General features: G+C 49.1%; 2 protein-coding genes across 5 annotated transcripts in view; one reads left to right on the top strand and one right to left on the bottom strand.

Moving 5' to 3' along the window:
• The first annotated feature begins 1,472 nt into the window (after nucleotides 1-1,472).
• On the top strand, nucleotides 1,473-11,632 carry LOC144286519 (transcription factor CP2-like protein 1). 4 transcript variants are annotated; one of them, XM_077853054.1, is made up of 15 exons: nucleotides 1,473-1,633; nucleotides 2,099-2,250; nucleotides 2,384-2,457; nucleotides 3,210-3,315; nucleotides 3,424-3,530; nucleotides 6,990-7,142; nucleotides 7,341-7,451; nucleotides 7,940-8,037; nucleotides 8,268-8,322; nucleotides 8,581-8,674; nucleotides 9,068-9,158; nucleotides 9,589-9,671; nucleotides 10,167-10,312; nucleotides 10,457-10,508; nucleotides 10,804-11,632. In XM_077853054.1, the coding sequence occupies exons 1-15, from the start codon at nucleotides 1,551-1,553 to the stop codon at nucleotides 10,905-10,907; spliced, it is 1,509 nt and encodes a 502-aa protein (XP_077709180.1). In that variant the 5' UTR covers nucleotides 1,473-1,550; the 3' UTR covers nucleotides 10,908-11,632. The 4 variants fall into 4 exon arrangements, with proteins under 4 accessions (XP_077709180.1, XP_077709181.1, XP_077709179.1 ...); XM_077853055.1 differs by having other exon boundaries at nucleotides 11,252-11,632; XM_077853053.1 differs by having other exon boundaries at nucleotides 10,457-11,632.
• Nucleotides 6,762-14,238, bottom strand: part of FBXL20 (F-box and leucine rich repeat protein 20) — a 115,329-nt gene continuing 107,852 nt past the window's right edge. Inside the window, exon 16 of the mRNA XM_077853058.1 lies at nucleotides 6,762-7,397. The gene's annotated coding sequence lies outside the window, so the exon portion shown is untranslated. The remainder of the gene's footprint in view (nucleotides 7,398-14,238) is intronic.

Here is a 14,238-nt window from a genome sequence, read left to right on the forward strand (position 1 = left end):
TCTGTCCAACCTTGGAGGGTTTTGTGGGGGCCTTCTGGCCTTGAGTCCAACTCTGGGTGGGTTCTCAAAGTCTTGGGGATCTTATCATGGGGATCTTGGGGCTTCAGGCTTCTTTGGTCCCTATTGGCAGGCATGTTCCCAACCCCCTTTTCTCCCCCCTTCCATTTTGTCTGGCTTCATGGGAGGAGAAAGCATGTAGAGGACCAAGAGCTAGGTACCTGGAAATGGAGGTGCCCTGCCTGGTGTTGGGGAGGGGGGTACTCTTTGGCTTTCTTTCTCCCCCAGAATCACAAAGCCTAGTTAGCTAGGGTCACATGAGGTCAGGCCACATCATTTCTATCTTTCTATCTTTTTTCTTTTTTCTTTCTTTTTTTCTTTCTTTCCTTTCTTTCTTTTTTCTTTCTTTTTTTCTTTCTTTTCTTTCTTTCTTTCTTTCTTTCTTTCTCTTTCTTTCTTTTCTTTCTTTCTTTCTTTCTTTCTTTCTTTCTTTCCTTCCTTCCTTCCTTCCTTCCTTTCTCTCTTTCTCTCTTTCTCTCTTTCTCTCTTTCTTTCTTTCTTTCTTTCTTTCTTTCTTTCTTTCTTTCTTTCTTTCTTTCTGTCACATCTTTAGAGGCTGTGTCTGCTTTTTGCAAGACCTTGGTCTGTTTATACCAAACACAGTAGTGTGGGTGGGGTGGGCATAGGGGGCCTGGGCTGTCTGTGTACAGTGACAACAGAGGCTGAGTGTGGGGAAGAAGCCGTCCCCCAGGCAGACCTTATTTGTCCATAAACACAGTCTGCCTCAAGCCACCAGGCAGAGGAGGAGCAAAGCCATCACCAGACTGGGACTTCTGTCCTTCTACTGCCCTGGGAGGGGGCATTCCCAGGCACAGCCCTCCTCCCCACACACGAGCTCCCCCTCCTAGCACCACCCAGAGTTGTTTCCACAGCAAGCTGGACTGTTCTGTAAACCATAGTCCCCTAGCCATGCAGCCCTCAGAAAAAGGACAGGTGTCCTGCTTTCTTACACCTGTGGCGGGGGGATGGGGGGAAGGGGAGGCCAGTGAGAGTAAAGGCCCTTTGTAGGTCCATGTGATTCCGTGTGTCTACTTGTCCTGTCCCCTGGAGCAGTCAGGCTCCTCTCACAGGGTCGTGTGAAGGGCCCAGGCCTGTGGGGCTCCAGGACTCTACATGGCTTATGGATCTGGGGCCAGTCTCGAAGCCCAAGCCTGCCCCTCCTTGTCCCTAAGCTTCTTGGGGAGTGGTGGGGAATGGTTGTCCATCCCTGGCACTTTGTTTTGTGGCACCACCATTTCCCCTTTGAGTTAACGATTGGTGGAGAGCTCTGGGGATGCCATTTCTTGGTTCCCCTTGCCTGGGCTGCCTGATAGGTCCTGTGGTTTCTAAAGCCCTGGGTGCTTAGCCAATAGAAGGTTCCTGGCCTTGCCCCACCCTTTTGTGAGTTTGCTTCTGTGTATAAAGGCTGGGGCCCCAAGTGGACAGTCCAGTGGGTCCAGCCCAACCCAGGCTGAGCTCTCTGTCACACAGCTGGCCTTTCTCCCTCTCCCAAGATGTTGTTTTGGCACAACCAGCCAGATCACCTGTGGCCCAGTCCCGGGGAACTGTACCCAGGGCCACCAAGTGGCTTGCTCAGGTAAGGGCCAGAACCCCTTCCCCCAGCCTCTAGGGAAGGTCCTGGTCTGAGTTGCATGGACAGATAGAGGAGGGAGATGGGCTTCCTGTGCCTGGGTTCCTTTTGGAGAAGAGAAGTGGTCATATGGTTAGTGGATCCTGGAACATCTCAAAACACCCTGACCACCCACCCTCTTGAGGCACTTTTGTTGGGCATTTACTTGGTATCAGACAAGCCCTGAGATTGCAAACAAGTAATTGACAGCTGATTCTTGGAGATGTTTAGTAGGATCTGGAATTTGCCCCTTAAAGGAGGTCTCCCAGAAGCCAGAGAGTTGAACCGGGGACTCTGAGGCCCTGGCTGCTTCTGGAGTGCCTGCTACAGAAGCCTTTGGTTCCCCAGAAGGTCTGGCTGAGAGCAGCAGAGCCCCATAGGGAATGAGGTGGACGGGGCAGAAAGCCACCAATGCTCTCCTGTTCCCGGCAGGGAGTCCCTGCCCTTGCCATACCTGAAGCAGGAAGAGCTGCACAACATCCCCAGCTCTGAGCCTCCCTGCCCCACATTCCAGTACGTGCTCTGTGCAGCCACGTCCCCAGCTGTGAAGCAGCAGGAAGAGACCCTCACCTACTTGAACCAGGGTACGTGGGGCCTGGGGAAGGGAAGGGCTCAGCGGGGCAGCGAGCTCTGGAGCTGGGTCGCAGTGTGAGATGGGGGTGGACAGGCTCCATCTCTACCCCAGTGGGGCTCACACATCCCCTTGACCTCTCCCAGGCCAGTCCTATGAGGTGCGGATGCTCTGCAGTCCCAAGCTGAGTGATGCCACCCAGTGGGCCCGGCTCTTGAAGGTAAATGCATCCCCTTCCTGAACTGGCAAGGGCTGGGTATGACTGTCCCGCTGGGCAGGAAGCCAGTGTCATCGCTGTGATGTCACTGTCAAGTTAAAACCCTCTCCATGTAACCCTCACCTTGTAACTTGACCTTCACAGCAGCACGGTGGTAGGGAGGAATTGCTGAGGAGAGGCGCAGAGAGGTTAATCTCAAGGACATATAAGTAGCAGATCTGGGATTTAGAAATACATTTACATAGCATTATTCACATACAGTATTCCTTCTCTCAAAAAAATTATATATTTAGCTCCCATGCATTGCCAGAAATCGTTCTGTGAGCTAGGGATGCAACAGTAAAGAAACAGATGTGGTTCCCTTCCTCAGGGAGCTTGCATTCTACTGAGACAAACATGTGATTACACAAATTTTATGCAATGACAAATTGATTTACCAATTGCAATTTGAAAAGTGCAGCAAGAAAAAAAAATAAGTAGAGTGACGAGGAGTGGGAAGGGATTCACTCCCCCATCTTACAGATAAGGAAACTGAGGCTCAGGACCTCTAAGTTACTTCCCTAGTTTCACAGCTTGTGGGGGAGAGGTGGGCATCTGGACACAGACCTAGTGATCTAAGTTCTTCTGTCCCCGGACGGCAGGAAGCAAGGTGGGGTGAGGAGGGCGGGATGGTTGGCCTGCCCCAGCTGTGGGAACTGGTTCCCAAATGCCCAGGCACCCTCTGACCTGTGAGCCATGCTCTTCTGTGCCCACAGAGTGTGGTACGTGTGGTTTTCCATGACCGACGCCTGCAGTACACAGAGCAGCAACAGCTGGATGGGTGGAGGTGGAGCCGGCCAGGGGACCGCATCCTGGACATCGGTGAATGGGGAGGGACCAGAGACTCTTCAGGGCCACTTTCTGGCTCAGAAGGCCTTGTGGATGGGGAGGGCTGAGCCTTGCTCCCTACTTGCCACCTTGTGCCTGCAGATGTGCCGCTGTCTGTGGGAGTGATAGAACCCCGAGTGCTGCCCTCACAACTCAACATGGTGGAGTTTAATTGGGACCCAACCAAGAGGACCTCCCTCTTTTTGCAAGTGAGTCTGAAGCTGGGACTGGGAGGAGGCCGGAAGTCAGATGGGGGTGGTAGCTGGGAAAGGAAGATGAGTTCGGGTTGGGGTGAGGGAACAGTAAGAACAAACTGCTTACAGAAAGCACCTTGAAGATCAGATATGGCTAAATGTTTATTTTTACTTTTAAGATTTTATTTATTTATTTATGAGAGACACACACACACACAGAGAAAGGCAGAGGCACAGGCAGAGGGAGAAGCAGGATCCAAGCAGGGAGCCAGTCATGGGACTTGATCCCGGGACTCTAGGATCACGCCTTGGGCCAAAGGCAGTGCTAAACCACTGAGCCACCCGGGCTGCCCCAGATATGGCTAAATGTTTATTGAATCTCATTGCAGGGAAGGATTTGTTAAACCTTGAAGCAATGAAAGAAGCTAGGAAACTCAGAACAGAACTTAGCTTCATAAAAAGTAATGGTCTGCAATACATAGGCAAAATTAAAAGAAGACATCAAATGGGAAAAAATAATTGCCATATGTGACATATAATGCATAATATCCTCGATATATAAAAAGTTCTCATGTATCAATAAGAAAAAATAGATGAGGGGCATCCCTGGTGGCTCCGTGGTGTAGCACCTGCCTTTGGCCCGGGGCATGATCCTGGAGTCCCAAGATCGAGACCCACATCAGGCTCCCTGCATGGAGCCTGCTTCTCCCTCTGCTCGTGCCTCTGCCTCTCTCTCTCTCTGTGTCTCTCATGAATGAATAAATAAAATCTTAAAAAAAAAGAAAAAAATAGATGAAAGCTCAATAGAAAAATAGGCCAAGGATATAAGCAGACATTTTATACACGAAGGATATAAACTGCCAATCATTGTAGAGAGTTCAACCTCAGAAAATGCTAATTAAAATTACATATAAAAAAGGTTCTTATTGGTGAAGTTTGGGGAAACAGACACCCTCATATCCTTTTTTTTTTTTTAAAGATTATTTATTTATTCATGATAGTCACACAGAGAGAGACAGAGAGGCAGAGACACAGGCAGAGGGAGAAGCAGGCTCCATGCACCGGGAGCCCGACGTAGGATTCGATCCCGGGTCTCCAGGATCGCGCCCTGGGCCAAAGGCAGGCGCTAAACCGCTGCGCCACCCAGGGATCCCTAATATTTTATTTTCATGTATTTTTTAATTTTTATTTATTTATGATAGTCACATACTGAGAGAGAGAGGCAGAGACACAGGGAGAGGGAGAAGCAGGCTCCATGCACCGGGAGCCCGACGTGGGATTCGATCCCGGGTCTCCAGGATCGTGCCCCGGGCCAAAGGCAGGCGCCAAACCGCTGTGCCACCCAGGGATCCCGACACCCTCATATCCTGAGAATGCAGATTAGTGTACTCATTCTGTGGGTAGAGTGGCACTTGGGCAAAATTTATTAAATTTTGGGTTCCTAGTCTTTTAACTAGTCATTCCATTTCTTTTCTTTCTTTTTTATACATACAATTTTTTAAAAGATTTTATGCAGGGAGCCTGACATGGGACTTCATCCCTGGTCTCCAGGACCACACCCTGGGCTGAAGGTGGCACTAAAACGCTGAGCCACCCGGGCTGCCCATAAATAAATAAAATCTTAAAAAAAAAAAAAAAAAAAAGACCCTGAGATCATGACCTGAACTGAAACCAAGAGTCAGACGTCTAACCCACTGAGCCACCCAGGCACCCACCCCCTAGTGGTTCCATATCAAGAAATTTATCTGACAGCAGTGTTCAATAAGTACACAAAGATATATTGACTAGCTCTTCATAGCAGCGTTCTTTCTCATATTCAAAGATTTTAAACAATCAAAGCATCCGTTGGAAGAAGATTGACTTTTACCTAAGTTTGACTGCAGATGTATACTGGAAATTATGTAGCCAGAACATGATAAAAGAAACTGCTTTCCTATAAGTAAAGAGAAAGTAGAAGACAAACTTGCATTTAAAGTTTGATGTCCGTTGGATAAAAACAACATGTGTATGTATACAACTTACTGTACTTTTCCCCCTTTTTCTTGCCCAGAGAAAAGGAAGGAAGAAAGGATCCTTGAGTGTTAACAGGGATGTATTCCTTACTCTGAGGCAGAGTCCTCCATCTTTTCTAGGTTGAATAGGTTTCCCTTTATAATCCAACAGTATTGTCAAAAGTTACCTGTGTGTCCCTCTTTTGAGTGTTCATCATGGTCTAAGCACCTGGACTGGAGGGGAGGTCAGGTGGATGTGGTACAATTTCACTTCCCCCCTTCTTAGTGGGACCTTGCCCAGGTCACATGATCTTTGTTTCCCCACCTGTCAAGTAAGATCCTTTAACTGTTCTTCGCAAGATTGTGGGAGACCTGGGGCACCTGGGTGACTCAGTGGTTGAGCATCTGCCTTTGGCTCAGGGCGTGATCCCTGGGTCCTGGGATCGAGTCCTGCATTGGGCTCCCCACAGGAAGCCTGCTTCTCCCTCTGCCTATGTCTCTGCTTCTCTCTGTGTCTTCATGAATAAATAAATAAAATCTTAAAAAAAAAAAAAGATTGTGGGAGGACTATAGTGGGCAGTGAAGGTAAACAGAGGGGAAGATCTGCCAGGCAGTACACAGAGGCCACAAGCTGTGTGGAGTGGCAGGGTGGGAAGGCTTCCTGGAATAGACTGTTCTATTTAGCAAATAAAATACAGGACACTCAGTGAAATTTGAATTTTAGATAAAAAACTTTTTAGTATAAGAATGACCCATGGGGTGGGGAAAAGAATATCCCATGAAATATTTGGGACATATATATACGAAAAAATTATTTGTTTATCTGAAATTCAAATTTAACTGAGTAGCCTGTATTTTAACTGGCAACTCCACCCTGGAATGTGATGTTTTGGCTTAGATGAGAGAAGGCATTGCTTTCCAGGTAGAAGATTCTAGGGAGCACTGTGCAAGTGTATTGGGGGCCATAATTAGGCTGGCTAGGTGGGTCAGTGTGTTCACTGATGGGTGAGAGAGAGCAGCCTCACAGAAAGGCTTGACTTGACTTTTTAACGTGCTCAAATGCGAGTCAGGAACTTTGCTTCTCGGCCCAGAACCGTGGGGAGCTACTGAAGAATTTTGAGCAAGGGAAAGAACCTAATAAAGTCATGCATTCAGAAGAAATTTTAGTTGGGGATGGAAAGTTGCTGCAGTAAAAGGCTGACAGGTGACAAGCAGGTAACAGTTTTTTTTTTTTTTTTTAATTTATTTACTCATTCATGAGTGACAGAGAGAGAGACAGAGGCCAAGGGAGAAGCAGGCTCCATGCAGGGAACCCAACATGGGACTCAATCCCGGGTCTCCAGGATCACACCCTGGGCTGAAGGCGGCACTAAACCACTGAGCCACCCGGGCTGCCCCAGGTAACAGGTTTTAAGTGGACTTTCTTGAATGTGGGTGGGACCTGCAGTCACCCTGCTTTCTCTTTGCTTCTTCTTCACTTCAGGTTCACTGTATCAGCACTGAGTTCACTCCTCGGAAAAAAGGTGGGGAGAAAGGCGTCCCCTTCCGCCTCCAGATTGACACTTTCAAGCCCAGGGACAAGGAACTTCCCCCTGAGCACCTGCACTCAGCTGGCTGCCTCATCAAGGTGTTCAAGGTACAGGCAGGTCCCTTCCCATCCTTCTCAGGACTATCACCCTTGCTTGGTTGGCTGGGCGGATGCCAGCCTGCAGTCCCCTTCTTTCTCTCTCTACACGGAGGGATGGGGCTGGAGCTCGTTCTAGAGCCTCTTCTGTAACGAGCAGTGGGCAGGTGAAGGGGGTGCCGCTGAGTTTTCCTTGTCACTCTCCTGTAGCCCAAAGGAGCTGACCGCAAACTGAAAACGGACCGGGAGAAGATAGAGAAGCAGCCCCTGCAGGAGAGAGACAAGTATCAGGCCGCCTGTGAGAGGACGGTGTTTGTGCAGGTGCCACGAGGTGGTGGGGGCCAGAGAGGGGTTTGGAGGAGACATCCTTATTGTACACGTGGGGAAATTGAGGCCCGAGGGCTGTGGCTGCTCCAGGATCATCACAGTGCCCTGTGACTCCACCTGTTTCCTTGCAAGGACGAGCTGCACCGTCTGCTGGAGACTCGGCGCTAACGCCTTGCAGCCTCGGGGCTCTCTCCCGCACCTGCACCTGCCGTGGCCCCACCTACCTGCTGCCCCCTCTGCCGGGCCACCCCGCTCCCGGCTCGCTCCCTGCCGCGCTGCTGCTGGCCAGCTGCTCCTGCAAGCTTTGCCCGCTCCCGCAGCCAGGCCTCGGCTAGTGTTCTCTCCTGCTTCCAGGGGAGTCTGGTCTGCTTGTCAGGGCCTCCTGGGGCAGGGACCACGCCTGGCCCGGCGCAGGCCCCTGTCCGCTCTCACGGAAGGGCTGAGGAGCGCCGAGGCTGACCCCTGTGGCTTGTTCCCCACAGTGCTCGCCGTGGCCGGACCCCGGCACTGGGCCCTACTCGCCTCTCAGCCCTCTTGCTCTGACCTCTCCCCACTCCTGCAAGCTCCTGTCCCCGGAGAGGTGAGCTGGGAGGGCACCTCCCAGCCCCGGGGGGGCGAGCGTGAAGCGGAGAGCGCCTCAGCTCAGCGGTCCGGGGAGGGGCCGGGCTGGGGGTGCGGCGGAGGGGAGGAGGCTCAGCCCTGTGCCCTTCGGGTTATACGCGGGGTGACCCAACAAGCTCTGCAGGCCAGGGAAGGAGGGGGCGGGGGGAGCGGGGCTGGCCGCGTTGCCGACTCTCTGCTCCCCCACAGGCTCTGCTCCTCCCCACCGTTCGCCTTGGACGCCTTGGGGGGCAGCCCGGCTGAGGTGCGTCTTGCTTTTCCGATCCCCCCCACCTCTATCCCAGAGCCTTCTCGGGCTTCACCCTCCAGAGTGGGGTGGCCCTGCCCCCTGGCGGACAGAGCTTGTATGGCCACAGAGGACTGGGCACTTGCCACCGGCAGGCTGAGCCTCCTGAGTGCTTTCAGACTGGCGGCCCCCAAGGGCAGGGCTGCGTTGCTCCTACCCCTTGCTCTCAGTCCCTAGGCCCCCGGTGATACCAGGACTGCCCTCTTTATGCCTCAGGATCTGAACCCTGGAGCCTCCATCCTGGAGACGCAGCAGTGGTTGCACCAGCACCGGTTCTCCAGCTACTGCCGGGTGCTGGCCAATTTCACTGGTGAGGCTGGGGTCTGGCAGGGACCTTACCTGTAGGGGACTGAGGGCAGGACACTCACACAGGGATCTGCCTATGGCCTGGCTTGCTGTGTGTTCTTCAGCTGACTTCTATTTAGGACTGAAAGTTGCCAGGCACTATGCCTGCAAGGCTCTCTTCTGTATTATCCCATGTAATTTATATAGTACCCATGAGGATAGGGCTCAGAGAGGTTAAGTAAGTTGCCCCAAGACACAGAGCTAAGAAGCAAATGGCAAAACTGGGATTTGAATCCCAAGTTTGATCCCCATGTCTGCACATACTTAAGGCTATTTGTAGACTGATGTTGGATTGTGTCCTTTGCCACCCTTGATCCCAGGCCTCTTTCCCCCAATCTGGTCCTGTCTGATTCTGCAGGCACTGATCTGCTGAAGCTTACCCGCCAGGACCTTATCCAGATCTGCGGGGCTGCCGATGGGATCCGCCTTTTCAATGCTCTTAGAGCCAGGTGCTGGGTACTGCCAACCAGGAGCCCTTTTCCTCTGTAGTGGCGTTTACCAACTCAGCTAATGGTTGTGTCTCATGGCATGTTCAAGCTGGAAGGTACCTTAAGGACCACTTAGTCCCACACCCTCTTTTTAAAGAGGAAGGAACTCAGGCCCAAGGACAGTGACCTGAGGTCACAGAGCAAGGCTGGCAGGGATGCGCTGAAAAGTTAGGTCCTGCGATCTTTTTCTGTAGCCATCTCACTTGCATTACTCGGAGGATAGAGATGAATTTTTCTCATCTTCTCTTCTCCCAGGGCCCAGCATTCATTAAATTCGTGGTGATCTCCCTGGAGACCTGGGAGGAGTGGGATTCCCCTCCTCCCCAGCTAGGGATGGGGGCTGTTAATTTAGGTAGGAAGTGTTGATATGTAAACTGTTTTTCTGATCCAGACCCATTCGTCACCGGCTGACTTTGTATGTGGCGCAGGAGGCCTCGAGGCGAGAGAATGAGGTTCCTAAGAACCATGACTCAGGTGAGGGTCTGGCCTCTGTTTCCAGAAGGCAAGAGATCCAGGTGTAGCTGCATTAAACCTTTTCTGGCCTAAGGAGAGGATGATACTCCATCATTCCTGGGATCCAAGGATGCCCTCCTTGGCATTCCCGTGTCTTCCATGACCAGATTAGTCTTCTCCTTCCAAGATGTATCCTAGGTTTATTCTTTCATGTTCTACTCCCCAACCCTGTCTGACTTTGTCATTCTGTTAATATGTAGGTTTAGAACATTGTAATCTTATTGTATTTGGGTTTCAGCCATTCATATGTAGGTGTCTCACCTTTTTAAATTGGGGCTCCCTACAGTCTGAGGCCTCCCCAAAGCTGAGGAATAGGTGAGGATTAAGTGGATTTATAAGCCTCTTTCCTTCTTTATTCCTTCCTGAGTCTGTCCCCCAAGAGGCTATCACCTTGCACTCTCCTTCCCAGTAAAGGGCACCCCACTGATCCCTGCCCTGTGCTGCCCACACCCCCAGGCTTTTATCAAGAGATCCCTCTAGATGAACTCAGTGCTGTGGAGCTGATGGGGAAACTGGCTGAGCTCTTGGCCCTCCCAGCCAATCAGATCCACCACCTCTTCCACCAGGGCCCTCGGGGCATCCTCATTCTCCTCAGCGACCAGGTAAATAAGTCATGATTCTCAGTCAGGCCCCACAAGGGCCTTGATCACTCTTCCACCTCCGGCCCAGTTTCCCTCTTCCTGCCCTGGCTTATTCTGTTTGGCTCTGAGAACAGAATTGTCTTAGTGACCCCTCCTCCCTTGCAGGTGGTTCAGAATCTCAAGGATGAATCATACTTTGTGGCTGTGGTTAAAAAAGGTAGGGGTTTTAGAGAGAATTGTGTCTGGCAGAACCTAGAAAGATTAAGATTCCTCGAAGGTATGTATATGCTGGCAGTGGGGTGCAGTGTGTGCTGTGTCCCAATCAACTAGTAAACATCTGAGTGCCAGCTTTGTTGATGTCAAAGGGACAGATTCATATAGCTGCAAGGCAACTATTTACTGCTCAGGAAGAAAACCCTGAATAAATGCATCTTCACGAGGGAAGAAATGTTCCAGTTTCTATGTCCGGGGATTTATTATTTTTTTTAAAGATTTTTATTTATTCATGAGAGACACAGAGAGAGAGAGACAGAGACACAGGCAGAGGGAGAAGCAGGCTCCATGCAGGGAGCCTGATGCGGAACTCGATCCGGGGACCCGGGGAATCACACCCTGAGCCAAAGGCAGACGCTCAACTGCTGAGCCACTCAGGGATCCCTGTCAGGGCATTTATTAAGAGGGTCTCTTCTGCACCCCCCCCCCCCAATCCTATAAGGCAGGAGATGCTTCTGGGCATCACCAGGCACAGAGCACCAGACCAGTTGGCTTGTGGTTCTGGTTATTCAGATGCTTGCCCTCTATCCCTCCTACAGAATAGAGGGAGGTTTCCTCAAGACGGAGATTCAGTTGGGGGAGGAACACGTGGGTATGGCCAATGCCCTGCAGGCTGCTTGGTTTGGGAGCGGCAGAGGTGGTAGCTGGCCAGTCTTATCCCAGTGGTGCTCTTTTCACTGCTTGCAGTGCAGAATCCAGATGGCTACTACCTGGTTCTCACCTAGGCCCAGGGACATCCCACTGCAAGAGTTGGAGACTGATGCCAGCCTGGTTCTCTGGGGCCCCATGTTCACCAGAAGCCTGGTTTAAATCCTCAGCTGCTTCATCAGGCTCCAGGTGCAGCGTCACATCCTACCCCTAGAGAGACAGGGAGCAGCCCTCAGGCTCACATCTCTTTCTGCTCAGCTGGCCAAGCCTGTGAGGCATGAAACCTGCCAATATGGAAAAGGCACCTTTGCCCCAAGCAGTGCTGCCTAAACACTGGGTGCATCAACTCCTGTTAATTTAAAATTGTATTCACCTCTTCTTTTTCTTGAAATTAAAAGTTAATTTTTAAAGGAACATATATATTTAATGTATTGTTCAATGCTTATAAACTTTCTGGGTGTTTTGGTCCTCTTGGGGAAATGTTCTCTCCTTAAACTATAGACTAGAGCAAGGGATGGAGTCTCAGAGGAATAGATTAATCTGGCTGGATTTTTTCTTTTTTCCAACTAGTGTGGGCACCGAGCCTCTAAAAAGCCCATTCAACTATCAAATTACTATGCTTATTTAAAACTTCTAGAGACTTAGAGCTCCAGGGTGGCTTAGTCAGGTTAAGCATCTGCTTTCTGCTTGGGTTATAATCCTGGGGTCCTGGAATCGAGCCCTGCATGGGGATCCCTGATCAGTGGGGAGTCTACTTCTCTCTCCCCCTCTGCCCCTCCTGCTCATGCTCTCTAAAATAAATAAATCTTAAAATAATGTAGTGGTATTTTAGGTCTTAAGAAATCTTTCCGTATGTTAAAGTCATAATTTCCTATGCATATTTTGCAAAATTAAAATTTTAATTTTGCATTTCACTTTTAGGTCAATAATTGACCTGAAACTGATTTTTTTTTTTTTGCGTATCCTTTTCCATGTAGAAAACCAATTTTATATTAAATTAACTGTTTTAAAAAGTGAGAATGCAGGGGCATCTGGTTGGCTTAGTTGGTGGAGCATGCGACTCTTAATCTCGAGTCATAAGTTCCAGCCCCACGTTGAACGTTGAGATTACTTAAAAATAAAATCTTTTTTTTTTAAAGGGATGAAGTAAAGAGAGAACTATTTAGGGTAGGGAATTTTATTTTATTAAGATCTTATTTATGAGAGAGAGAGAGAGCGAGCATGAGTGGGCATGGGGGGACAGGGGGAGCAGAAGACTCCCTGCTGAGTAGGGAGCCTGATGTGGGCTCCATCCCAGGACCCTGGGATCATGACCTGAGCCAAAGGCAGACACTCAACCGACTGAGCCACCAGGTGCCCCCCCTCGGAATATTATTAAAAATCTCAAACACTGAGGAGCACCAGGGTGGCTCAGTTGGTTGGGTCTCCAACTCTTGATTTTGGCTCAGGTCATAATCACAGGGTTGTGAGACTGAGCCCCAGGTTGGTGCTCTGCATTCAGTGGGAGTCTGCTGGAGATTTTCTCTCTCTCTCTAAAAAAAAAAAAAAAAAAAAATATATATATATATATATATATATATATATATATATATATATATATATATAAAGTCTTAAAAAAAGAAATTTCAAACACGAAAACAGAAAACTCACATGTATGGAGTGGAAGACAAGCCAAGATGCCCTCTTAAAAAGATCTGTTTAATTCCTTATTGATCATTTATCTCAGCACTGATCACATGTGGCCTATACTTCCATAGGGCTCCCCACGGGTGTTTCACGACAGGGTGGTTAACTTCAGACTGAAATTCAGGTTGCTGTTTTGGCTCCACTGCTCATCTCCACCAAAAGGACAGGAACCCTACTGGATTAACCTTTGTGTATGTGTCTCAACCCGGGAGCCTCTTGCACAGGCTAGATACTGAACTTTGTTGACACGAAGGGCAAAAAAGCAGGTAACAAGTATCTACCATGTTGTCATTATCTTTTTAATCTTCATTCTCTAAAAAAGTAGGTACTGTTATCCTCATTTTACCAATGAAGAACGGAGACAGAAGGGTCAACTGGCCAAGGTTATTCGGATGGAAGTCAGGCAATCTGGCTTGGAGTTGTTTTAACCATTATACTAGTCTATCATCATTCCTTCCTAGTCAAGGTGAGGGCAATGCTCTCACAGGGGACTCAGTTGAACTGCTGCTGTCAAATGAATTAAAACAAAGGTTTTTAGAAACTCTGATTTATATTAATTTATATTATGTTTTCTGTTTTTCTTAGAGACAGGTGTTCAGGGTATTAAAGGCTATTAAGCCTATTAAAATAATTAATAAGGGTACTGGTTAAAGAATATTTTAAAAATATAAGGATGCTGGGCAGCCCCGATGGCTCAGTGGTTTAGCGTTGCCTTCAGTCCAGGGCATGATTCTGGAGACCGGGGATCGAGTCCCATGTAGGGCTCCCTGCGTGGAGCCTGCTTCTCCCTCTGCCTGTCTCTCTCTCTCTCTCTCTCTGTGTGTGTCTCTCATGAATAAATAAATAAATAAATAAATCTTTAAAAAAATATAAGGATGCCAAAAAGAAGTGCCTTCATTCAGCCTCAGGAGCCTTTGTAGTTCTAGGGTTCAAGGAAGTTAAGAATCACAGCTCCGAGTCAGGCTATTTCCACAGCAAAATGAAAAGTCTTCACAGCTTATTTCCTTTAATTACATCATAAACAAAATTAGAACATACAGGAAACAGTAATAGTTACATAACAATTTACTTTATATATTTATATATAAAAAACATTTTTCTTTTAGTCCAAAGATTTTAAAGCAAAAGGAATCCTCTACTGCCACCTTGGATTTTAAATAACCCTCCCTCCCCCCCATCCTCAAGCGCCAAAAGTATCGGGTGGAAGCAGTCACTTGGACAGCTAATGGAGCCTGGTGTTCAGTCACCAAGTCGGGGACTGTGTGTCAGCCGCAGGGACCAGCTGAGTGCTGGTGCAGGCCTAGTGGAGAAACAAGCAAGCAGCAGTTCTCACGCACTGA

The sequence above is a fragment of the Canis aureus genome, chromosome 16 (genome assembly GCF_053574225.1).
Source record: "Canis aureus isolate CA01 chromosome 16, VMU_Caureus_v.1.0, whole genome shotgun sequence".
NCBI lineage: Eukaryota > Metazoa > Chordata > Mammalia > Carnivora > Canidae > Canis > Canis aureus.